This window comes from Prionailurus viverrinus, chromosome C2 (assembly GCF_022837055.1).
Source record: "Prionailurus viverrinus isolate Anna chromosome C2, UM_Priviv_1.0, whole genome shotgun sequence".
NCBI classification, from domain to species: Eukaryota; Metazoa; Chordata; class Mammalia; order Carnivora; family Felidae; genus Prionailurus; species Prionailurus viverrinus.
The window spans coordinates 49,742,882-49,768,531 of NC_062569.1; the positions used below are offsets into that span (position 1 = coordinate 49,742,882).

General features: G+C 38.6%; 1 protein-coding gene across 1 annotated transcript in view; it reads right to left on the bottom strand.

The window, feature by feature from the left end:
• PLCH1 (phospholipase C eta 1) overlaps positions 1–25,650 on the bottom strand; it is a 191,200-nt gene that overhangs the window by 38,759 nt on the left and 126,791 nt on the right. Inside the window, exons 7-11 of the mRNA XM_047876576.1 lie at positions 23,796–23,889; positions 21,127–21,330; positions 11,756–11,876; positions 5,078–5,249; positions 868–975 (exon numbers count right to left, since the gene is read on the bottom strand). Coding sequence (XP_047732532.1) covers positions 868–975; positions 5,078–5,249; positions 11,756–11,876; positions 21,127–21,330; positions 23,796–23,889 — 699 coding nt within the window. The remainder of the gene's footprint in view (positions 1–867; positions 976–5,077; positions 5,250–11,755; positions 11,877–21,126; positions 21,331–23,795; positions 23,890–25,650) is intronic.

Below are 25,650 nucleotides of genomic sequence, written 5' to 3' on the forward strand. Positions count from 1 at the left end.
AAAATTTATCTAGTTTTTTTTTTTGAGAGAAGAATAATAGTTCTGATATTTAGAGGAATACTACTTATCCATAGAAATGAAACTGCAAACCCTGTAACAAACTAATGTCGGGCTGGGGTGGGGGGGTTACTCTCAGGCTGCCATGTGATCCTGATAATCATATGAGTTGTAGAGGTGAGAAATCCTAGCCCCCCACGAGGAGGTGGAGGGGGGGTAATCTGTTTAAGTTCTACATTTCCCCTAGGTTTGCATTTCCTTTAGATTATCTGCCTAAATGATGCTTTTCTATGAAGGCAGCTCCTTGATCTCAGACAGGGGTCTGAAGTACCACACAGACAGCAAACTACCCTATGCCATTTTATCCAAGATGTGGCAAATTAAAGATTTATCCAAGAGTCCTATTTCTGGCAGAGCTTGGAAACCCTCTGATCCAAAGTATCTTCTCAGGACAAGGATGGGCATCCTAGAGGAGCAGACCACATGCCGTTGGGTTCTGCAAGCCAGCCTTGACAAGCAGCATAGTGAGGTTGCCAGCAGGAGGCAGAGGAGACAATGCTAAAGCCAGTTTATTTCAGCAAAGACTGACATTTCCAACAGCAATCTGAGTTTTGACAAAGTTGTAATAGGAGAGGATTTGTCCCTAGATAGAGGGTCAGAAAGGTTAATCACGAACATTCCTTCCAAGTGTAAGACACAAAAATCCTTGACTCAATAAGCATCTAAGTGTCTGTTTCCCCAAAAACGAAGTAACTTTCAACAAATATCCCTTTTGCACCACAGCTACCATATTTGTGAGGATTCCAACACAGCAGTAATTCCTACCGCAACACAATGAGGGTAAAAATTATAACTAAGGCTTTAACTTACATAATGGAGCTTGAATTTGCACTCGTCCTCAATTTCATCTGCGCTGTCTTCGTCAGAAACTTCCCCTTCCTCTGCATCATCCCCAAGGTGATAAGGCAACTTCTTGCCCTGAAATGGAGCAACACGCCCAATTTAAAAATGAAAACAGTGTGCATGTCTGATGTTTGGGGCAGGTTCACTTGATTGGGAGCATCTAGAGCATGTGCCTACATCCTAGCTCCGAGAGGCTGCAAAAGCCAAAATGTCTAGCATGTTCAGCCACTAGGAGGGGATTCCTTAAAATATAGGGATGGGGGGTAGGGGCGGCTGGCTGGCTCAGTCGGTTAAGCATCCAACTTTTGGTTTCAGCTCAGGTCATGATCTCACAGTTTCGTGGGTTCAAGCCCCACTTTGGGCTCTGCACTGGCAGCGTGGAGGTTGCTTGGGATTCTCTCTTTCCCTCTCTCTCTGCCCCTCCCCTGCTCATGCACTGTCTCTGTCTCTCTCAAAATAAATAAATAAACTTAAAAAACAACAAAAACAACATAGGGATGGGGAGAACTCCTTAAACATGGAAGGATGTTCATATGCTTGGCAGCCAAAAATAATGATAAATCTCTAAACATCCCTGACTGCTAACCAGGCTGATCTTCTCTAAACTCAAGCCCTAGTGACTTCTCATTCTCCCACTCTCCACACCACTATTGGCCCTCTTCAACATGCTGGATTTTCTCCTCACCCACTTCCTCTATGCACAGGACCACCACCATAGTCAGGTTTTCAGAGAACTCTCCAACCCTATTTTCCTTTTTTTTTTTTTTAATTCTTTTTAATGTTTATTTATTTTTGAGACAGAGAGAGACAGAGCATGAACGGGGGAGGGGCAGAGAGAGAGGGAGACACAGAATCGGAAGCAGGCTCCAGGCTCTGAGCCATCAGCCCAGAGCCCGACACGGGGCTCGAACTCACGGACAGCGAGATCATGACCTGAGCTGAAGTCGGACGCTTAACCAACTGAGCCACCCAGGCGCCCCTCCATCCCTATTTTCCTATACCTTCCCTGATACCCAGAGCTCTTGACCTTGGGTCCTTAGCACAGTGATAGTTTCAAAGCTGATTAAATCATTTATATAATGAACACAAAATCTATATTAAGACTCTAAAGTCTTGGGGTTTGGATACTTAAACATTTTCTTCAACGTATAGAGGATCATTTATAGGATTGAAAGGGTAAGATTTAATTTCCCTTTGTAATGATATGTATTTTACTCCTTATTTGTATGTGCTATCTGCAAAGTGAAAACTACACTCTTTCCATTTCACACAAACATTTGTAGAGATAGATATAGATACATGCATACATACGTATATATAATTCTAAGTAAATATGGCGAACATTTTTTAACTTTCTCTGTATCATTAATAACAAAACAGCTCACAATTAAAGCCTTTATGTCTATATATTGATTTAAGTCTTTTCTGATACAGAAGACTTCTATAAAATGAATTTATTTTTCTTTATTTTAGAGGGCACTATAGAGTAGCTATGTTAATATAGCAGCATCAGAAATAAAGTACTCAACCTAATGGTGACCAGACGTGTTCAGGAACACAAGACATCAAGTTAATGACCTCCTTCATTTATTCACCACCAACTACTTATTCAGAGTCAACTCTGTTTTGGGTACAATGACAGATAACCAAGATGGATCTGTCCACAAGACATGTGAAATATAATGACAGCAATTCCCTCTTTGAAATAGAACAAAGCCAACATATTTTTTAAATGTTCAGCAGAACAGAGCTACCAAATATGAGAAGTAACATCTGCAAGTAAGGAGTAATAATCCTTGAATGATATAAACAGTTCTGATACCACAAGACGGAAACAAAAGTGTAACCGTGATGGGCAAGCAGTGATGAGCTGGTAGGGAGCTGCACCAAGCTTTAGTTCCCCTTCATTTAAATGTGGTGGCAGGTGGGAGAACACATTATTATGGATGCTCAGAGCATCCACAGGTAACCTAATTTTCCATCCTTAAAATTGAATTAAAAGATATGAGGGCTATATTTTTTACCAACTCTTCCATATTTCTGGTTCTCAAAAGTAATTTATCCAGGCAAATAGGAAGAAACACAATGCAACAGAACATTGTTTCTTGGTGCTTCTTATCAACAGTTACATCTAAGGAAAATTATAGAATAAATTAAGGCAGAACTTAAGGTGACTTAAGGAACTTAGCTGTGGTCCAGTAGATACAAAGAATGTACAGTTGTCTTTTAGGGATCTCTTTCCGATTTACATACTATTTCATGCAGGAGTTATCAAGAATTAGATTAATTGGTCCATGATACATACAAGTATTGCTAGAGACTGGAATGATAGCTACCATTCAGCTCTAAGCTATATGACCCAAGAAGAATGGTAACGACTCCGTGATTCACATCTGTAAAAAGTAAGAAGCTTAGACCAAATAGTTACAGTTTCTTTCGGCAATAAGAATCTATGGAAAATTACTGTTTGTTATTATTTTTGTTCAAAAGCCAACTTTTGTTTACTTTTCAGGAGATATGTGTGTATATATATACTTGGAAAGAATGTGTATTAAAATTATAATAATACACAACTTGTCAATCTCTAAAGTGTTAACTGGCCACTAAATGGTGCCTTTCGGTTCAAAGGTGGCTCTGATGCCAAAGGTACGTAGGAAAACCCATTCCTTTATTTTTGCTTCAAATGGAAATGCATTGGTCCATAGATCTAGGAGATCTTCTTAAAGTCTGAAGAACATTGCTACTAGCGAATGAACCTTAGATGCCTTCATATGCTCGCGGTCCACACTGCTGCCACTCCTCCCACTGAGTGCCCCAGACCAGCTGGTGCATCGTGGTGCCCATAAGCCCTAGGACATTCTATGACAAATGACCCAAAGTCCAATTATGCAGAAGGGACTCAGTGCATATCAAATGTCTTAAATTCCACTGTCCAAAAGGGAAGCATTTCAATCAAATGGACTTACTCTGCGTTTAACCTTCTGACTGCTTGCTAAAGACTACAGGAAACATGGAAACATTTACAAGGCTACTAAGGTGACATTTAGCTTTCTAACCCAGCAATCAGTTTTTACCACAAGAGTTTGCTTTAGCAAGATTTCAGGAAAATTGACCTTAATGTTATCTCTTACATTATTTGGAGCTTTTATTCGAAATGCTGTCCCACATACAAATGCCTGACAATACCTCTTTGATGAATTCAGTCTGTAATTTTCATTTAACTGATAGAAAAATGGGTTTTGACCTATTCCAAAGATGAATATTTCACATCTTTCCTGTTTGCTGCCCTCCGTTAGAGACCCTATTAAACTATTCCTAGGAAATTACATTGTTTGACTTTCCTATGCCTCCTTTGTGATATCGGGTTTTTTGGTACACATTTCTGTTAAGTAAAATATGACCTGATTTGAATATTAATACCCTCTTGCTCTTCCTTAGGTTTTTGGTATCAAAATAATACAACTATCCAAGGTGGATTTATTCCAAACACGTAAAATTAACAGGAATTAAGTAAAATCACAAAGTCAGCCCTGTGAGATTTCAAGTAACTGTTTTTCTGGCTATTCTTCGTATTAATAATACTCATTGCAGGTAGTAAATTTCCTCCCTCAGAAAATCTGTTCATAAAATGTCATTCTCTTCACCTACTGCTCCTTCACATACACATGAGTCCTGTGGGGCATTATGTCTGTGCCTATGCTCTGCTTTCAAGTGAGCTCTTCTCACTTACATAACCAAGGGCTGATCAACCGTAAAGACTGTTTGTTTTTTTTCTTTTCCCCCCCTTCTTTTTTTTTGACAGTTATTGGAGCTTGAAATGGGAGAGAAGAATCTGAAAGAAATGCTTTCAGATGTGGACACAAGGAGGCTTCTCTCGCTCCTATGCACATACTTCTGGCCAGTGTAAACTATAACAGACTCAAATATTAAACATTTGGCTTTCAGTATTGATATTCTCACTTCACAAAAACAACTCCCAAAATATGTGGTTAGTCAATAACAAGCTTTTTCTGAAGGTATAACTATTAATAAATTGGAACAAGATGCAAACGCAAATCTAGGCGACCCTTCATGGATTAACCCTATTATTCTCCTGATAAACCAATTTTTAGTCCTTAAGGGAGGGAGGGCTTAGTTGGTCATTAATGCCTTTCATTGCATTTCTGGAGGTAATTACCTTCACTAGGATTTTGCCTTTCAAACTCTGAGGGCTTGGAAGCTGTTTGGTCTCTCCTGTGTCTATAGATGACAGGTCCAGCTTGTCTCCAAATATTCCTTTCAGGTACTGAGCAATCTTCCTCTGTTGCTGGACACTGCAGTGATTCTCAATGGACAGTATGACCGGGAACCTAAGAGGATAGCGACATATTCTAAAGGCATCAAGTATAGGCAACTCACAGGGGTGTTTGAAAATCACTCTATATATTCACTATGCTCTTATAGTCCTAATGACAGTATTTGTGAAAGCAGTACTGACTAAAATGAGAAAGATGAAAGGAGCAGTTTTTAAGAAACTCCTCTAACCAAATATATTTTGCCAGGCATGATGGCTGAGCAGAATACCCATCATGTGGGATGCCCTCATTTAATATTTTGCTTTTAAAAAAGGTACATACATTATGTCTCTTTTAAAAGAAAAAGAGAGAATATTTTAAGAGAGATAAGCCTAAATAAAAAAACTCATATAATGTAATTTTGTCTTATCTATTCAAAAATCTAAAGGAGGAAAGAACATATAATCTTCAATAAATGGTGCTGAGAAAAACTGAACAGCAACATGCAAAAGAATGAAACTGGACCACTTTGTTATAGTACACCCAAAAATAAACTCAAAATGGATTAAAGATCTAAATGTGAGACCTCAGACTACAAAAATCCTAGAAGAGAACACAGGCAGCAATTTTTCTGACATCACCCATATCAACATTTTTCTAGATAGGTCTCCAAAGGCAAGGGAAATAAAAGTAAAAATAAACAATTAGAACTACATCAAAATAAAAAGCTTTTCTTCATGAAAGAAACCATCAACAAACAAAACAAAAAGGTATCCTACGCTAAATGGGAGAAGATGTTTGCAAATGATATATCCAAAAAGGAGTTAATAACCAAAATATAAAAAGAAGTCATACAACTCAACACCAATCCCCCAAAAATCCAATTAAAAATGGGCAAAGGACCTGAATAGACATTTTTCCAAAAAAAAAGATGTAAGATGGCCAACAAACACATAAAAAGATGTTCAACATCACTCATCATCAGGAAAATGCACATCAAAACTACATAAGATATCATCTTAACATCTGTCAGAATGGCTAAAATCAAAAACACAAGAAATAACAAGTGTCGATATAGAGGTATATGCAGTTGGTGGGAATGTAAGCTGGTACAGCCACTGTGGACAACAGTATGAAGATTCAAAAAAATAAAAATAGAAATATCATATGATCTAATAATTCCACTACTGGCCTTCACCCCCCCAAAACCCCAAAACACTAATTTGAAAACACACACCCGTATGTTATTATAGCACTATTTACAATAGCCAATATATGGAAGCAACCTAAGTGTCCACTGATAGACAGATGGATCAGGAAGATGTGGTATACACACACACAGGCGCGCGCGCGCACACACACTAGAATATTACACAGACATAACAAAGGATGAGGTTGTGCCATTTGCAATAACATGGATGGACCTAAAGGATATTATGCTAAGTGAAATAAGACTGAGAAAGGCAAATTCCATACGATTTCACTCATATATGGAACCTAAGAAAAAAAAGCACAAATGAATAAACAAACAAAAAGCAGAATCAGGCGTATAAATACAGAGAACAAAGTGATGGTAGCTAGAGGGGAGGAGGGCGAGGGGTTGGGCAACATGGACGAAGGGTAGTGGGAGATGCATGCTTCCAGTTATGAATTGAGTAAGTCATGGGAATAAAAGGCACAGTAAAAGGAACACAGTCAATGATATTGTAATAATGTTGTATGGTGACGTTGGTAGCTACACTTGTGGTGAGCATAGCATAATGTGTAAGCTTGTCCAATCACCGTGTTGTACACCTGAAATTAATGTAACATTGTGTGTCAACTATACTAAAAAAAAATAAACTTCAGTATGAAAACTTAAATAAATTCAATTTTCAAAAAAAGTCTATAAGCGTCTAAGAGACCACAGTGTATCATTATGTGCTGACATTTACTCTAAAAATATATTATCAGCCCCCAGTTTGAAAACTACTATTGAGGATAAAATATCATAATGGAATTTTGTGATTTATAGCATCCTATGCCAAGCATTTTAAAATCATTTGTATAAAATTATATACTAGTCTTTACTTTCAGAAAGGAAAACAAGTCAAGCATTCACTCCCCACAAGCCCTCAGATTTCTGTGCGGAGTATGTGAAACCCAAGCAGACTGATTACCAAAGACAGCCTGGGGAGCTGGTGGCCAAGGCAGAAAGGGAACAAGGACTCATTACTGATCTTACTCTTCTTCTGATTTTTTTTTCTTCAGAGTAAGAAATTATTTCAAAATTAGCTTGTTGTGGTTTTTTTTCTAGTTTTCTATCACATATCTTCTGAAGAAATAGGCAATATCTATTTTTCAGGGTACAAAAGCCAATATTTAAATTGGCTAATACATCTATGTAGAGAAAAACAATTTATTTCTGGGCTTGTCTGACAATAGCACATGCTCCATAGAAAGGGTTATGACCTCCTGAAACTACATTCTTTCCCCATTAGTAAAACCTGATGCCAAAGGTAATATCGGAGATGAACCTTTGTGACTGGAGTGGGTTAACTTGCTATAATCTGTTTGCTCTTGCAACCACATAGGTTTTATCCCAGAGTGTTAGAGAGAAAAAGAACAACAAACTAGCAAGAGATTGTCTATGCAATCACATCAAGGGGTTCTTTTTTTTTTTTTTTTTTTTTTATTTTTTTTTCTGAAATTTATTGACAAATTGGTTTCCATACAACACCCAGTGCTCATCCCAAAAGGTGCCCTCCTCAATACCCATCACCCACCCTCTCCTCCCTCCCACCCCCCATCAACCCTCAGTTTGTTCTCAGTTTTTAACAGTCTCTTATGCTTTGGCTCTCTCCCTTTCTAACCTCTTTTTTTTTTTTTTCCTTCCCCTCCCCCATGGGTTCCTGTTAAGTTTCTCAGGATCCACATAAGAGTGAGACCATATGGTATCTGTCTTTCTCTGTATGGCTTATTTCACTTAGCATCACACTCTCCAGTTCCATCCACGTTGCTACAAAAGGCCATATTTCATTTTTTCTCATTGCCATGTAATATTCCATTGTGTATATAAACCACAATTTCTTTATCCATTCATCAGTTGATGGACATTTAGGCTCTTTCCATAATTTGGCTATTGTTGAGAGTGCTGCTATGAACATTGGGGTACAAGTGGCCCTATGCATCAGTGCTCCTGTATCCCTTGGATAAATTCCTAGCAGTGCTATTGCTGGGTCATAGGGTAGGTCTATTTTTAATTTTCTGAGGAACCTCCACACTGCTTTCCAGAGCGGCTGCACCAATTTGCATTCCCACCAACAGTGCAAGAGGGTTCCCGTTTCTCCACATCCTCTCCAGCATCTATAGTCTCCTGATTTGTTCATTTTGGCCACTCTGACTGGCGTGAGGTGATACCTGAGTGTGGTTTTGATTTGTATTTCCCTGATAAGGAGCGACGCTGAACATCTTTTCATGTGTCTGTTGGCCATCCGGATGTCTTCTTTAGAGAAGTGTCTATTCATGTTTTCTGCCCATTTCTTCACTGGGACATCAAGGGGTTCTAACAACGAATTTTTAAATTAGCAATCTGTTTGGGGCCCCGAGTGGCTGAGCTGGTTAAGTATCTGACTCTTGATTTTGGCTCGGGTCACGATCTCATGGTTCATGGGTTCAAGCCCTGCATCGGTCTCTGTACTGACAGTGCAAGCCTACTTAAGATTCGCTCTCTCTCTCTAAATAAATAAACTTAAAAAATAAGTAAATAAATTATTAATCTGTTTATAAAAAGCCTATTAGTGTTTAATGATGCTAAACATAAAACAGTGCTTCTCAACAGGGGAGGGGGGAGACTGTATGGCACCCTTCCCAGACAGATAATTTGTCAACATCTGAAGACATTTTTAGTGGTCACAATATGAGGGAGGGAAGGAGTACTACTGACATTTAGTGTCTAGAAGCCAAGGATGCTGCTAACTATCTTACAATAAACAAGACAGTTCCCCATGACAAGGAATTACATGGTCCAAAATGCCAATAGTGCCAAGGTTGAGAAATCCTGGTATAAGGGAGGCCTAAGAAAGGAAAGAAAAAGACTGAACTTTCAAAATGTGCTCAACAAGCATAGTAACTTTTAATGTGAAGTGCTTTTCTAAGTATTCACAAACTTGAAGCACTGTCAAGTTATCAAAGGGTCCTCCAAGGTAGCACATCTTTTCAACACCCAACTTCACATTTTGGAAAATAATGGCAAAATCACTTCATCAACTTCGCTAAATCTAGTAGCAATCAAGGTAGAAGAGACCCATCAGAATTCAGTACTTGGGACTCTTCCATATAGCAGATACCATAAACTAAACCTGCCATGCAGCAAGTGTCTCTCATTAAAACGGCATTTTTAACCTCATGGTTAATAAATAAGAAGACCAAATATTAAAAATTTTCAAGGCCACTAAATTCTATAAAATTGATTTTATGCAACTGTAATTTTCTTTTTATTCAAAAATCATTTCTTAGCTTTATGGTATATTGCAGGCATCTGCTAGGCAATAAAGAATGAATAAGACAGGGGCGCCTGGGTGGCTCAGTCGGTTGAGTGTCCGACTTTGGCTCAGGTCATGATCTCCTGGTTTGTGGGTTCGAACCCCGCGTCAGGCTCTGTGCTGACAGCTCAGAGCCTGGAGCCTGCTTTGGATTCTGTGTATCCTTCTCTCTCTGTCCCTCCCCAACTTGTGCTCTGTCTCTCTATGTCTTTCAAAAAATAAATAAATGTAAAAAAAATTTTTTTTAATAAAAATAACCATTAAAAAATCTTTAAAAAAATAAAAAAGAATGAATAAGACAGAGCCCCATATTTTCAATGAGGTCTTGGTCTTAAAGACTCAAAAGAAGGAAGGAAGCCAACAATTATAAGAGGGTGCTATATAGATATAACAGAAATACGCTCAGAATGCTAAGAGCAGGGAAAGGAGCATTTAAATCAGATAGTGTAACAGTAAGTTTGCCAGAGGGACAATGTTTAAGCAGTCTTGTAGAATGAATAAGAATTAGACACGTGGAGTAATGAGGAAGAGTGTGCCGGGCAGAGGGAACACCATATGCAAGGTAGGGAGATGTGAAAGAACTGGGGTCACCAGAGGATCCGAAAGACAAAGGAAGAACCCTCCATCTCTGTGGAGCATTGGTGGAAGAAGACCCTGGAAGAGAAAGAAGAGGCCAAACCTTAAAGGGCACATAAGACATGACTGTGTACTACAGGGAGCTTTTGAAGGACTTTAAGAATACAACATTATGCTTATAGTTTCAGAAAGGAAAACACTGCACCAGTGAGGACAATGGCCCAAAGAGAAATGAAGAGAAGGCAATGGAGTCAAAAGATAATTTAGAAAGTATAACTGTCAAGAATTGGCTGAATTTAGAATGACTCAGTTTTTGGCTAAAGACACTGACTAGGTAAGTGCTACTCCTAACTAAAAGGAAATAAAGAGGGACGCCTGGGTGGCGCAATTGGTTAGGTGTCCAACTTCGGCTCAGGTCATGATCTCACGGTTTATGGGTTCAAGCCATGCATTGGGCTCTGTGCTGACAGTTCAGAGCCTGGAGCCTGCTTCGTACTCTGTGTTTCCCTCTCTCTCTGTTCCTCTCCTGCTCTCTTTCTCTCTCTCTCTCTCAAAAATAAATAAACATTAAAAAAAATTGGAAGGAAACAGAGCAAGAGAAGGTTCGGCAGAATGAAATGCTGACTTTGGCTTGAGATGTGAGCTGATGATGGTAGGAGTCATCTCTTTTGTTCAGGGTCGTGCCTCTCTGCACCTGTTACAGTATGCCTGACTTAGAGTAGGCACCATTAAATATCTGAATAAATAATGACATTTGTTGATTCCGAGGTATGTATGGGACACTCAGATGAATTTTTACTAAGAATTTTGCTACACACCTCTGAAACTCAGGTAAAAGTTCTGGACATATAATTAAACAACCCAAAAGGAGAACAATGGCAACAACTTAAGAAATAGTGACTAAAGGAATGAGGAAATGGAATAGCAGACCATAGGCCAAACAAACAAAACCAAGAGAGAAGCAATGACAGCATAGAGGAGAATGTTATAATAGAAGCCCCAAAAAAGCAAGTATTGAGGAGAAAAGAGTCACCATTATCCAATGCCAAGGAGGAGTCAAGTAACACAAGGATGCTAGACACTTCGGTATATATAGGACCATCCAGCAAGTCTGAAAACCTAGCTGTTACTATTTTACTGTATGTTAATATAATATCAACAAACTGTTTATCATGTACAGTAACCTGTGTTTCCAAACTTTACGAACACTCTATAGAAATTTTGAGGTCAGTCTTTGCAAGAACATGCTTCAAGGAAGCAATGTCTTGAGAGAGAATGGAGTACATAATAAATGGAGCATGAGAAAGTACAAACATGGAGCCCTTATTATTTGCTCACAATGTTTTGTTGGCAAGGAGGGAGAGAATGAGGGGAGTAGAAAGGGAGATGAAGACTCAAGGCAAGAGTGCGTGGTGTTGTAGTCATGGTACATCAGCCAATGCTCTCTATGCTGGCTTAGCTCCCAGCTGTCGCTATACTTACTCATTCTTCACAAAGGCATGCCTGTTGATGGTCTCCACAACATCTCTGAAGAGAATTTTTGAAGTGAGAGTATAACCGTGGTGTACTACTGGCTCTCCATCTGGGCCATCCCAACAGTCAACTGTCAAAAACAGAACTTCACATCAACAACACAAAGTTTCTGGTTTTGCTAATATTGCTGGCAATATCAGACAAACATTATTTTACTATTTGAGATTATGCCTATTATGATGATGACAAAGATGTCAAATGGAGAGATGGGTGTTCTGGCATATTTATCAGAATAAGGAATTAAAGATAATAAGTGATTTGTTTCTGAGTACTTACAGTTAACAAAGATGTCACATTCACAAGCAGCCCAGCATTTACCAAGAATGCTCATTAGAAATCGATCTAAATCCAATCAAGTGGCCCAAGGGTAGTGATATTTCTTAACAGATTGCTCCTCTAATTTCACTTCTTCCTCTTCAGTTTACTAAGGTCTTTTAAGAAGCTGCAGTGGCCCTCCCAAATCGATAACAGGGTTTTTCATTACTCCTCACTTAAACTCATTAGGTTTCTATTACATTTTCATTTTATTAATTCCACAATAGCTCTAAAATAACACTGACTTCCTAAGTTCAAATCCTCAGGCCCTGCCAAGATTTATATCAACATGGGCAAATGATTTAATCATTTAAAGCCTTGCTTTCCTCACCTATAAAAGAAAATCATGGTACCATTTGCATCATAAGTTTGAGTGATGACTAAGTATATGTAAAGCTGCTTATAATACTGCGTGATACATAGTAATTATGATTGTTAGTGATAATACTGTTATTGTTATGTGTATAGACAGCTTCACTGGCTCCCAGCTAGAGAAAGACAACCACTTCCTCACCATCCACCCTTAGAGTTTGTCTTCTTTGTTTTACACTCTACCACCAGACTAGATTCTCAAAACAATGCTTTCACCACGTTGTTCCTTTGCTCAGAAGCCTACTCAGTACATAACACAGCATCCAACACATACACAGTAGGTACTCAGTAGACACAGGCTGAATTTATTAATATCCTATAGCTCCTCCTGCCTGCTTAACCCCAAGGTCCTTATCTCTTGTACTACAGACTGGCTAGCCATTCACTCAGTCTGTATCCACTTTCACCCTGGCACACAGCTGGACTACACTGCCCAGCCTTCCCTTGCAGCAGGGTGTGGCCATCGAATTGTGGGCAGAGATTATGTGCACCATTTTCAGGTCTGGTCTGTGAAAACTTTCCCTACAAAGCCATCCAGACTTTCTCAGCTTCTGCTATCACTGCAGAAGACATGTGCTGAAGATGGCATGGCCACAAGATGGAAAGAGCCTAGACCCCTAAATCATTGCTTGAAAGACTCACCTGTAAGGAACACCTATTTTGGACTTTACATAAGCAAGAAATAAACTTCCTCTGTTTCAAGGAACAGAGATTTTAGATTTAATTCTTAAAGGAACCACCGTTGCCTTAATTAATATCGTAGCTTCTGTCTGACAAATCGATCTTATTTTCTCCTACCCCTGAACTCACAGACTTGTTCTTCCATTACACACGTTTCCTCACATAGGAAACCTCCATGATTTTGTGTCTTTCATTTAAGGTCAACCAAAATGCCCTCTTTCACTTTCCTTATCTAAATCCCAGTCAAGGCTAAGCTAGGACCCCCCAAAGAATCCTGCCAGCTCTCATGACATTGCCCTTCCTTGTGGTAGTCTGGTAGCTCTGGTTGCCAGAGCCGAGAGAAATCAAAAATCTAGACATTACTCCTGTGAATTTTCCCAATTTTTAAATATCAACAATTAATCTAGTTTTTAAATTATAATATGAGCCAAACATTCTTTGGCTAATGGAATGCCAGTTAAAATTCTGACTTTTAATTAGGGCCCGACATTTCATGACTACACCTGTTCTTTATTTTAGTACCTTCCTCATATGTGTGCTTTGTATACTATGTCAGGAGATGCTATGTTTATTTATTCTAATACTTTCAAATTGTTCACCATAACCATAATGTGATTCAATGGTAAATTTTATGTGTCAACTTTGCTAGACTATGGTGCCCACTTATTTGATCAAGTACCAGTCTAGATGTTGCTGTAAAGATATTTGTTAGATGCGATTAACATTTAAATCAATAGATTTTGGGTAAAGTAGATTATGCTCCATGAGGTGGGTGGGCCCCATCAATTAGTTGAAGGTCTGAAGAGTAAAGACTCCCATTTCCTGAAAAAGGAATTCTCCTAAAGACTGTAATGTAAGTCTCCAAACTGCTGGCATGCTATACAGATTTCAGACTAGGAAATCCCCATGATCACGTAAGCGAATTTATTAAAATCATTCTTCCTCTCTCTCATATATAAGAGAGAGATCCCATTAGTTCTGTTCCCTAGTACAGTCACCTATATTACAATTAAACATTGGCTATAAATTATCCTTAGGGGAAAAAATGAAAAAGGTAAAAGGAGAAAAAAATTTTCAAGGTTAACACCATAGGAATATAAAAAACAAATTTTAAGAATAAAGATGCCATTGAGAAGATCAAAGGCTTGGAGATACTAGCATGAAGAACTGTATTATTCCTTTGGGCCTGCAAATGAGGTCAAATGTATCAAAGACATTTTCTAAGAAGAGAAGCTCCATCCATCTTTTGACATGCACTTGATATTCTTTAATTTGTCTTTGGATATGGGTGTGGAAAGAAGGCAGAGATGTTTCAAAGGTACGTAATTTGATTAATTTATACTCTGATTTAGCCCCCTTGTGGAGGAAAGGCGGCATAACGGTTCCTCATAAATGAACTAATACCCTTTCAAAAAGAATGAATGTAGACAAGGCAATGCTATGCCTTATTTGATTGTCATGTACACATAAAAATAGCTCTTAAACCACATGGATCATGAAATAAGGTGCTCTTTTCCTATTATTTATAAACATAGGCAGAATATCCATAGTCAAGGACAGCTCTTCTAAAAATGTTCACACTTTAGATCTATTTCATCATCTATCCGGTGAATAAGGATAACCACACTCCCAAATGGTACCAGCATCCTAACATGTGGCAATCATAGCCAAATTCAAATGACAGGGAAGTTTCCTGTAAGAACTAATGCTGTAATGGGAATGCTAGCAAGGTAGAGACCCTCTAACTAATTCCCATGCCCACAAAACTGCCAGTGGCCCATTTTTCAATCACATCACACATTAGAGCCCTCCGAAAGCACTTGGACAAAGAGGTGGTTAGTTCTGCAGCCTAGACGAGCAGCTAAGATGACAGCTTTTCATAATGGAACTTAAAAGTACTCCATCCTGATAGCACTTCCAGAGATAACAGGAAAGGTTGTAAACCAATTATAGCAGTGATGCAACATCAGTTCCATAATGAGAGTGAAAATCCCCTGGACAGAACATCCATATTTATTAGGCAACTTGGGCTGAAAATCAAGGGAAGGTAAGGCCATGTAAAAAGTGTTCTCAAATTGATTTGCTGACAAGCCCACTTCACCAAAAAAGACTTATTAGTCTTCCCCAATACTCTCTATGTATCTTTACCAAAGACATTCCTACAGCTGTACTAATGGAGATGGAAAACACAACATTATAAAACTAGAAGCTTGAAAGTGGAGAGATTCTTCAGGTCACAATACCATGAAGAACCTGTCCAGAATCATTATTCTCTACCTTGAAGTGCTATCCTTGGCAAAAGCTGCTTCAGAAAAATGTCTGTGGTAACTGAGATTTTTCAATCCATGACCTGCTACACTCTATACATCAGGTTCTTTAAATCTTAGCCCCATCTATTTAGGAGTAAAAACAGCTTCATCTGGACCCAAGTAGATGACATATCACTGGGTATATATACACTGATGTCTCCAGGTCCAAACTTCAGATGCGAACTAAGATCTCGAAAGCACAGCGCTGACAGAAGTTGTTAGGAAAGCACAAAAGATCGTGTCATCAAATTCTAAGTCTTTGGGAACATCTAGTTAGACGGTAGTCCTAATCTTGAACCAAGCAAATTCCTTCTTCTCAAGCCAACGTCCCCTCAGTGCTTCACTTCAGTTTTTCTAGCTTTCCTTATGTGACTGATGACTGTCATTTGATCCGTGTTAGGGCTGATCATGCCATTCAAACTTCCTCCTCCAAAAAGCACATAGACTTCCCAGGGAAAAGTGGAGCAGGGGAGTTAAATCAACTTGAGTTAAAACATCAGGCTGCAAGCTTCCCAGCTATGGAAACTTGAGCCACTTAACCTACTCCAAGATGGGGTATCCTCTTAAGGAGATTATTCTATCCCCCTTAAGGTTGTAAGAATCAAATGAGAATGTATAGAAAGCACTCACTCAGGACCTAACTCACAAAAGGGGCTGAAATCATGGTAGTTCCTTCCTACAGTACATTCAAAGCCAAAGTGATAACCCTAATTTGGAACAGGAAATAGGTCAAGGACAAAGCTGATCAAGTCTCCCAAACAAAGATAATTCTTGTCCTCAACAAAAACCTTCCAGAAATAGTAGTTTGACTTTCACTGTCCACTTACAGATTATTTCAACAGAAATAACTTCAAGTAAACCAAATACAAGGGGAGGAATTTACTGACATGAACTGGTAAGGGAGATATTTGACAGATTGCGTGTCCTTTAAAATTACACCGTAACTGTATATATCCTCAGCTTGTGTGAATATCTGGAGCAGACAAGCTCCTACTAGAAAAGGAGAGCCAAGTAGCTTCTTTCTATTACTTTGGTGAATGGCAGTTAGGAAGAAAGAAGGGACGTACAAGGGAAGGCCCATATTCAATAACATCTGCACACAATTTCTAAACATTCTCATTTTAAAATCAAAAGACACTAAAAAAGGCTAAGACTAAAAATCATTTGTACCTTGCTATAAATTGTCTTAATCAGATAACTTTCCTTCTTAATAGGCAAAACTAAGCTGGAGGATTAGATGTTCTAATTCAGTATAAGGAGTTGATCATGGGAACATGGTTGGGCTTGGGTAGGACATGATTTTTGACTAAAAAAGCAAAAAAGAGAAGACCAGGTACCTGGAGGACCTGAAAAGCAAAATAAATACCATACGGGACACAGCACTTAACAAAACTGCAAAACTGTCTGGAGTTAACTATCATTTCATGGAGTCACTACAAGTCATTTTCCATACTTGGCCTCCAAGGAAATGTCACCATTTAAAATGATAGGCAACCATCACTGTGAATCCAAAGAGGCTTTTTGCCCAGGGAATCTCTGTGCATGTCAGACATGTAAAACTTCCTGAGTACTGAATGAACAAAGGGTTGAATAATGGCTGAGAGCAGAATGTCATCTCGAGATCTTCTAAAAGGTTTTTCTTTATGTTAATATTTTATAAGCATCTTCATTAGTTGCTTAAGCTACTCAATTGTCACTCACTCATTGTCAGTAGGTGCTCACTGCATTGACTGCAAAAATGACATCTCTTAAAGCATAAATTTCCAGAACACTAAATTTGTAGTGGTTCTAACTGCTCTGTATGTAGACAGTTCTTAATGCCTGTCCAGTTTTAAAATGTTAATTGACCCTGATAACATGCCAGAAACTATATGACAAAGGCCCATCTAGTTACTAGTCTTATCACCCTACTGCTTTATTCATTTCCCCTACACTGTTTCACCAGCCCAGGATGTGCTGTTATCTACTGCTAACTCCCAGCACATCCCCACCAAAAAGTGATTCCCCTTTGTTCCATGGAATCTCCATTCCATCACAAACTCCCTTCTATCATCCGACTCCTTTTGGAATTCTCTTTCAACCTCCTCATCTTAACAATCAGCTTACCTTGGAGGACACTACTTTTCTCCACAGATGTTTTTTAGCATAAATCACAGACCAAGAGTCATTCTCTAGGGATTTTTTTTTTTTTATGTCTAATTTGTTTATTTTTTTTTAAATATGAAATTTATTGTCAAATTGGTTTCCATACAACACCCAGTGCTCATCCCAACAGGTGCCCTCCTCAATACCCATCCGCCATCAACCCTCAGTTTGTTCTCAGTTTTTAAGTCTCTTATGTTTTGGCTCCCTCCCTCTCTAACCTCTTTTTTTTTTTTTCCTTCCCCTCCCCCATGGTCTTCTGTTAAGTTTCTCAGGATCCACGTAAGAGTGAAAACATATGGTATCTGTCTTTCTCTGTATGACTTATTTCACTTAGCATAACACTCCAGTTCCATCCACGTTGCTACAAAAGGCCATATTTCATTCTTTCTCATTACCACATAGTATTCCATTGTATATGTAAACCACAATTTCTTTATCCATTCATCAGTTGATGGACATTTAGGCTCTTTCCATAATTTGGATATTGTTGAAAGTGCTGCCATAAACATTGGGTACAAGTGCCCCTAAGCATCAGCAGTCCTGTATCCCTTGGGTAAATTCCTAACAGTGCTATTGCTGGATCACAGGGTAGATCTATTTTTAATTTTTCTCTAGGCCTTATTGCTATTTTTAAACATTTTCTCTCCTACATCCATTAAGAAAAAAAAAATCTCCTTACTTTTGAACCTCATTTCATCCAACTCTACCTTTCTGTAATCTTCCAAGTGTCTTTCCTATAGTATATTTTTTGCATTTAAATATCTGGCTTAGTTTTTAATCTCCAACTGTTAATCTTTAAAATTTTTAACATTTAATCTACCTGTCAACATCCTTTGTGAGGTAAAAGTACAGGTGGGCAACTTACTCCATCTTTTTACCTTTGACCTCTCCAATGCTAACAATCCCATCCCCACTCTACTTCATTCATGCCCACCCATGACACACCCTGGATACAGTCGTCACCTGTAACTATGTCCAAAAGCCCGCGCTCTGTGATAACAACTCTCTGCTCTTCTTTTGTGTGTGTGTGATGACAACTTTCCCCATATTTCTATTTCTTGGAGTTTTCTAGTTTCCTTACCTCATTAATGGCCCCTTATTCATTTATTTTCCTTTCTTAGACTCACCGACCTACTGACTACTTACTTAAGAGTGCTCACCAACACCTTGAAGATATTTTATATGACCTAGAAATCTAGAGGCATGGATCAGTTTTATAATCTATCTTCACTGCTCCTATATCTAATCTGATGGGAGTGAGGTGGGAGGAATCTAAACATGCAGATCTTGTATAACAAACAGACTGTTTTAAGACTGTTTTTGAAACTAGCTAGGAACTTTCCCAGTTTATCTTGTCAACTCCTCTCCCGTTGTTTGTTGATCTTCCTAAGCCTCTAAGCTAACTTCCACTCACTTTACACTTAGTAGATGATGCTCTCATCCCAGAGAAAAGACAGGCTATCAGACATGAAACCTTTCAAAATCTGGTCCCCTTATCCCATCTAAAAACAAAACTTGTGTCCTCATTTTCTCTTCTTCCAAGTGTCAAAATCTCCCAAACTTGTATCATCCAGTTTTCTTCTACTGCAGAAAAATGCCAAGTGACTAACCCATAGCAGATTAGCTACCCCCAACTTCTCACTAACATGTCACCAAAACTATCTATCAAAAGACACCAGAGGCACCTGGGTGGCTCAGCTGGTTGAGCATCCAACATCAGCTCAGGACATGATCTCACAGTTTGTGAGTTCTAGCCCCATATCAGGCTTGCTGCTATCAGCCCAGAGCCCGCTTCAGATATTCTGTTCCCTTCTCTCTCTGTCCCTCCCCTAATCCTGCTCCTACCCTCACTCTCAAAAATTAATAAAACATTAAAAAAAAATTTTTTTAAGACACCAATAACCTCCTAGCTGTTAAATGCAACCAGATTGGATAATTAATTTTTACCTTATTTTACTTTTCTGTTGCACGGGAAATTTATGACCATTTCATCCCTTAGGACCCAGTAACCATTCTAAGTTAATCCCCATTGGTTACCCTTGCTCTTCCTACATCTAAATGCTGGATCACTTCCCTACTCAGGCCTCATTCACTTGTCCACTCGTCTCTGTAAGTGATCTTGTACACTTTCATGATCTTAAATATCACATACAAAACTCAGAATTATGGAGTGCCTGGGTGGCTCAGTCAGTTGAGCGTCCAACTCTAGATTTCAGCTCGGATCATGATACCAGCATTGAGGGATCGAAGCCCATATCAGGCTCCACACCGAGCATGGAGCCTGCTTAAGATTCATTCTCCCTCTCTCTCCCTCTGACCCTCTCCCCAATTCGTGGTCTCGTTCTATAAATAAATACATACATACATACATACATACATCCATACAGAAATACAGAAATACAAAAGTAAAACAGAATTAAATTATCTTTATCTTGCCTGGATCTTTCCATTGAGTTCAGATATTATTATCCAACCGACTGATAAAAATGTCCATGTAAATGTTACAAAGTCACTATAAACTCAACTGATGGAAACTGAACTCGTTAACGCTCTTCCCCCCAGATTTCCCACATAATGTGAGGGCACCATTCATTTACTACAGCTCTCACCCTCATTCCTTACATCCTTTACTTCTTGCATTGGGTCCTGCTGGGTTTACTTCTTTAATATCTATTCAATTGTCTCTCCAACTCACTCAGTCCAGTGAACCCTTCCTTGGTATCACTGTAATAGCCTTCCTACCATTCTCTTTGCTCTATCTAGCTTCACTCTTCTTCCCTGCCACAAACACATATTCTAAAAAACTTGTCCTCCCACACAGTGACCCAAATGATCTTTCTAAACTGCAAGTCTGATCATATCACCATATGTATGAAAACCTTTCAATGAACCTGTTACCAAAAGCTAGAGCTGAAATTTCTCACTACAGCACTCAAATCCTTTACCTCTTTATGACTGACCCAAGTTTATTTTCCCAGCCTACCTATTTCTCATCGCATTTTATTTCACATCTTACTCTTTGTACCAACACTTCTCAATATGTATATGATTTGCCTGGAGGAATTCTCATGTTGTACTACTGTTTTTAATGGCCACCCAGTCTATAAGATTGTCAGCTCCTTGAAGGCAGAAACCATGTCCTATATCTGTGTCCTCACAATCAAGACCCCACAAGAAATTTAATAAATGTTGCTGACTGATGAAGTGTCTCAAAAAAAAAAAAAAGTTATCCTGAACTATCTTTGTCATTGTTTAAATTAAAAAAAATCTTTCTAGGAAAACTTTCATTTTCATCACAGTTTTGTAGCAACTGAAGGTGTGCTTCCTAACTTCTAGTACATCCCTCTCTCTCTCCTCCTGATTGGATAATAAGGAGGATCCAGAGAGCATCATGAGTAAATAATGACTCTACAATAAGCAGAAAAATGGTTCTGATTAGTGTGAGTACATATTTTAAGTCTCCATCAACACACAGCAGAGCTCAGACAAAGCACAAACCTTCCACACAGCGACAGCCCTCTTGTAGCACCCGTGCATACATGTCCACCTTGGACTGGGAAAGGAGCTGGTCCCCCGTCAGGTATGTGTTGTGAGAGGAAGCGATGTAGTAGTTGCACAGAGGCTGATCCATGTCCTGGTACACTTCATGGTGCAATGGATTAAATATGTCACAAGCAGGACTACGCATGAAGTTCGTGAACCCTTTGGAAGAAAGAGAGAGTAAAGTACTTTAGCTTTCAAAGTGTACTTAACTGACTCCATCAGGGACAACAGAGATCAAAGTATGTTCATAGCAGGGCAGCTGGGTGGCTCAGTTGGTTAAGCGTCCAACTTTGGCTCAGGTCATGATCTCATGGTTCATGAGTTCGGACCCCACGTCAGGCTCTGTGCTCAGAGCCTGGAGCCTGCTTCAGATTCTGTGTCTCCCTCTGTCTTTGCCCCTTCCCCACTCATGCTCTATTTCTCTCTCAAAAAAATAAACATTAAAAAATCAGTTCAGGCTCTGTGCTGACAGCTCAGAGCCTAGAGCCTGCTTTGGATTCTGGGTCTCTCTCTCTCTCTCTCTCTCTCTCTCTCTCTCTCTCTCTGCTTCTCCTCACTTCACACTGTCTCTCTCTTTCTCTCTCAAAAATCAATAAACATTAATAAGAATTTTTTTAATTAAAGTATGTTTTAATGATTATCTTACTTACACTCAGGACAGGTACTATGAGGAATACTAAGGCAATGAGAGATTTGTTTCAGGTCAAATAGTGTTAAAAACTGAAACATGACTGGGGAATAGCAATGTGAACATAACCTACAGAAAAATAAGTAGGCTTTTCAAGAATTTTGATTGAGTATGAGAGAGGGCTTACTCCAAAGCCATTCAATAGCTACTGAACTCAAGCTAGGATTATGCAGCATGATCTAATGGGTTACTGATGCAGTGTTAAAGCAATTTTTACACAAAGTGATACACTGGTGCAACCATCAATTTGATAAGTTATTCATTTAAAAAACAGTACTGTTAGTGCCATGGGTGAAGTAATAGGTCAAAAGTTAGGCACAGCCTAAATTGACAGTGTGGTTATTTGACTTTGAAATTGGTTTGGGAAGATGCTGCTAATAGCTAGAACATTTGTAACTTTAAAATAATGTTTAAAGATTATGCAGAAATACAGACAACAAAGTGATGGTTGCCAGAGGGGAGGGGGATGAGGGGTTGGACAAAATGGGTGAAGGGGAGACAGAGGTACAGGCTTCCAATTATGGAATTAACAAGTCATAGGAATAAAAGTGCAGCTTAAGGATTAGAGTCAATGATATTGTAATAGCGATGTAATAAGACAGACAGTAGCTACACATAGCATAAGCTATACATTTGTAGAATCACTAAGATATACCCCCAGAACTAGTGTAGCACTGTGTATCAGCTATACTCAAACAAACAATTTTGTAGAAAACCCGATCAGTTTTTCTACAGTTTTTCAAAACATAATACCTAGGTAGAAGAGGCATTCATTAATACATGAATAAATACTTGAATGACCACAAGTACTTAAGTGGAATGACATTCCAATTTATCAGGTTAAATTGCTTCAAGTCTTCAAGAAACTGTATCTGTATCTGTAAATATCCTCTGAGACTCTGGAGAATTTCTTCATGCCTATCTTTATGACAATAATGTAGAAATCATGTTTAATTCCATTTTGGGGGGCCCACCAAGCAAAACATTCATTTCTTGGTAAAGAAAAGGCCCAAATTAGTTTATCTTCTCTAGGTGTTTTAAAATGGTTCTTAATATATATAAGTTTTAAATTATTCCTTTCTTTTAATTACCCTCCACCGCAGGAAGTAAACATGTGGTACCAAACCTCCTTGTCCACACTGAGCCTGAAACCAGTGTGTGTGTGTTGGGGGGGGGGGGGCAGGAATCAAAAACAGTAAGATAAACCATGGCTTTGGATGGTCTTGAGGGCAATGGGGGGCCTTGGCGGTCCTTCATTAGATTATTGGTTTTGCCTGAAATTTGTTCTTCTCTTGGGTAGCAGCCTGAAATTTATTTCCCCACGTATTTTAAGTATATATAACTTACACATACATGTAGCTATATTCACATTTATGTGCAAGATCCTTGAAGCTACATTCTAAGTATATAACTCTGGGAAAATTACTTAATTTCTTTGAGAGCTTCACTTTCCTCAACTATATAATGAAGTAGTTGTATTAACAAAATTTGTGGCTCCAACAATATCTCCACTGCTACCAACTAGGTAAAAACAAGTTCATTGCCAAGATTTTTAAAGAAACCTGTACTTTCAAAGTCACTAATGTCATAGATTAGTTATTTGAAGACCAAATTTCCTTTTTTGAAATCACCAGGTTGAATCTCTTTCCAAAATTTGCCATTTGAGAGAAGTCCAAATATTTCTTGGCATCTATCACCCACATGGTGGCATCAGGTTGACTTGCTTAGAGTAGAACATGCATATGATCATTGCCAAAGTAAGAGAAATAGCAATATCATGGCATCTGTTTTATAGGAAAATATGTTGTTTTGTGAGTTTTATTTGAATCACCTGTAATCCATGAATATTTCCTGACTTCTTTTACTAAAAATTTTGCTAGAATTTAACTTAGCAAACTGAACTGAAAAATGAGAAATTAAAAATTAGTTATTTTACCTTCTATGCCAAGAACATTTTTCGTCTTATTTTCTTCTGAAACTTCAAATTTCCTTATGATGTCAAGACAATAGTCTGTTGTCACATTGTTCATCTGAACAAAACAAAACATTAGTAGAGTACCTGCAATTCCATGAGATGTTTTCTTCTATGCTAAAAAGGCACATTGCTTAAGCATTCATGATATAGTGCAAAGTGATTTAATGAGCATTATTTGAGATTTACTAGTGTCATAGCAACTTTATCTTTAGAAAATGATCTGAATCTTACCATGTTACCCTTCAGATTTAATCAGTGAAAACATCCCTTCAAGTAATAGACAAATGTATTCCATGAAGCAAAATTAATAAAATTAAATCAATAATCAGTGCAAATCCACTGTTAAAATCTACTTACCATAAGCTAGTAGCTATTTGAAAATTAATGTTTTCTACACAAACACTACAGTTTGCTAATCATAAATACATACAGAAAGAAAATGATCCCCTGACAAAACAGGATGTTCTAGGTAAATCCACTCATGGGTGTACATATCTACAGATCTTTCCACTGAATCACAAGAGCATGGTGATTCAAGATCACAAAGGTTGGCAAGAGAAAATAAAACCAAAAACCTAGATGAAGCAGCTAGCATAACAAAGTACTCTGGAGTTAGATGGCTTTTGTCCCAATTAGCCATCTCATATTATTAACAGCGGGATCTTGAACTAGTCACTTACCTTCTCTGCGGCTACCTTATAAGGTAGTTGTGAAAATGAAATGCATTACTATTAACGTGTGACATCAGAGAAGCAGTGCATGCTATTATTATTGAGGCATTCTCAAGGTTGCTGCATGAACACACATACTTAGTGTCACTGGGCAAAGTACACTGTTCAGGAATAATTAATTAAATAGCAACATGAAAGGTGTGATATTTTGATCAAAATTCCATTGAGTCCCACAGTCTAACAGTGACATTTAAAAATACTAATGAATAGTGATAGAGAAAACTAATCTTATGAGCCACTTCTCAATATTTCTCAAATATTCTATTATCTCTTAGGTTTGATGCTTATGTTTTAGTGAAATCTCATTTGTCTAAACAGTTTAAAAAATTTTTTTAAATATTTACTCATTTTTTTGAGAGACAGAGAGCACAAGCAGGGGAGGGGAAGAGAGAAGGGGAGACACAGAATCCAAAGCAGGCTCCAGGCTCTGAGCTGTCAGCACAGAGCCCAACGCGGGGCTTGAACTCATGAAACGTGAGATCATGACCTGGGGTGAAGTTGGACGCCTAACCGACTGAGCCACCCAGGCACCCCTGTCTAAACAGTTTAAACAGCACTTAAACCTTCTGCAGGGGAACAAAAGCTTTGTTTTGCAGGGTTTTTTTGTTTTTGTTTTTGTTTTTTTTTGCTGGCTTGAAATAGCATAGAATGCTTCCCCTCCCCCCCCCCCAAACTAGCTGCACAATGGCTGATGAATCCATTGAGCAAATTTTACAATCGTTCCTACATTCAGAGGCTTATATTACCAGACAACACCAGAAAATACCACAAAATAAATGAAATCATGATACCTGTAAAAACTCTACTGACCTAGTCAGGCTTTAAGCAGCTCATTAATTTGTCTACTATATACTATCACATGCAATCTAAAAAATAAGTAATTTCTCACAAAATTTTATAAAATTGGGGTGCCTGGTTATTTCGGTTGGTTAAGCGTCTGACTTCAGCTCAAGTCATGATCTCACAGTTTGTGGGTTGGAGCCCCGCGCCAGACTCTGTACTGACAGCCCGGAGCCTGGAGCCTGCTTCAGATTCTGTGTCTCCCTCTCTCTCTGTCCCTCCCCCTACTTACTTGTTCTCTCTCT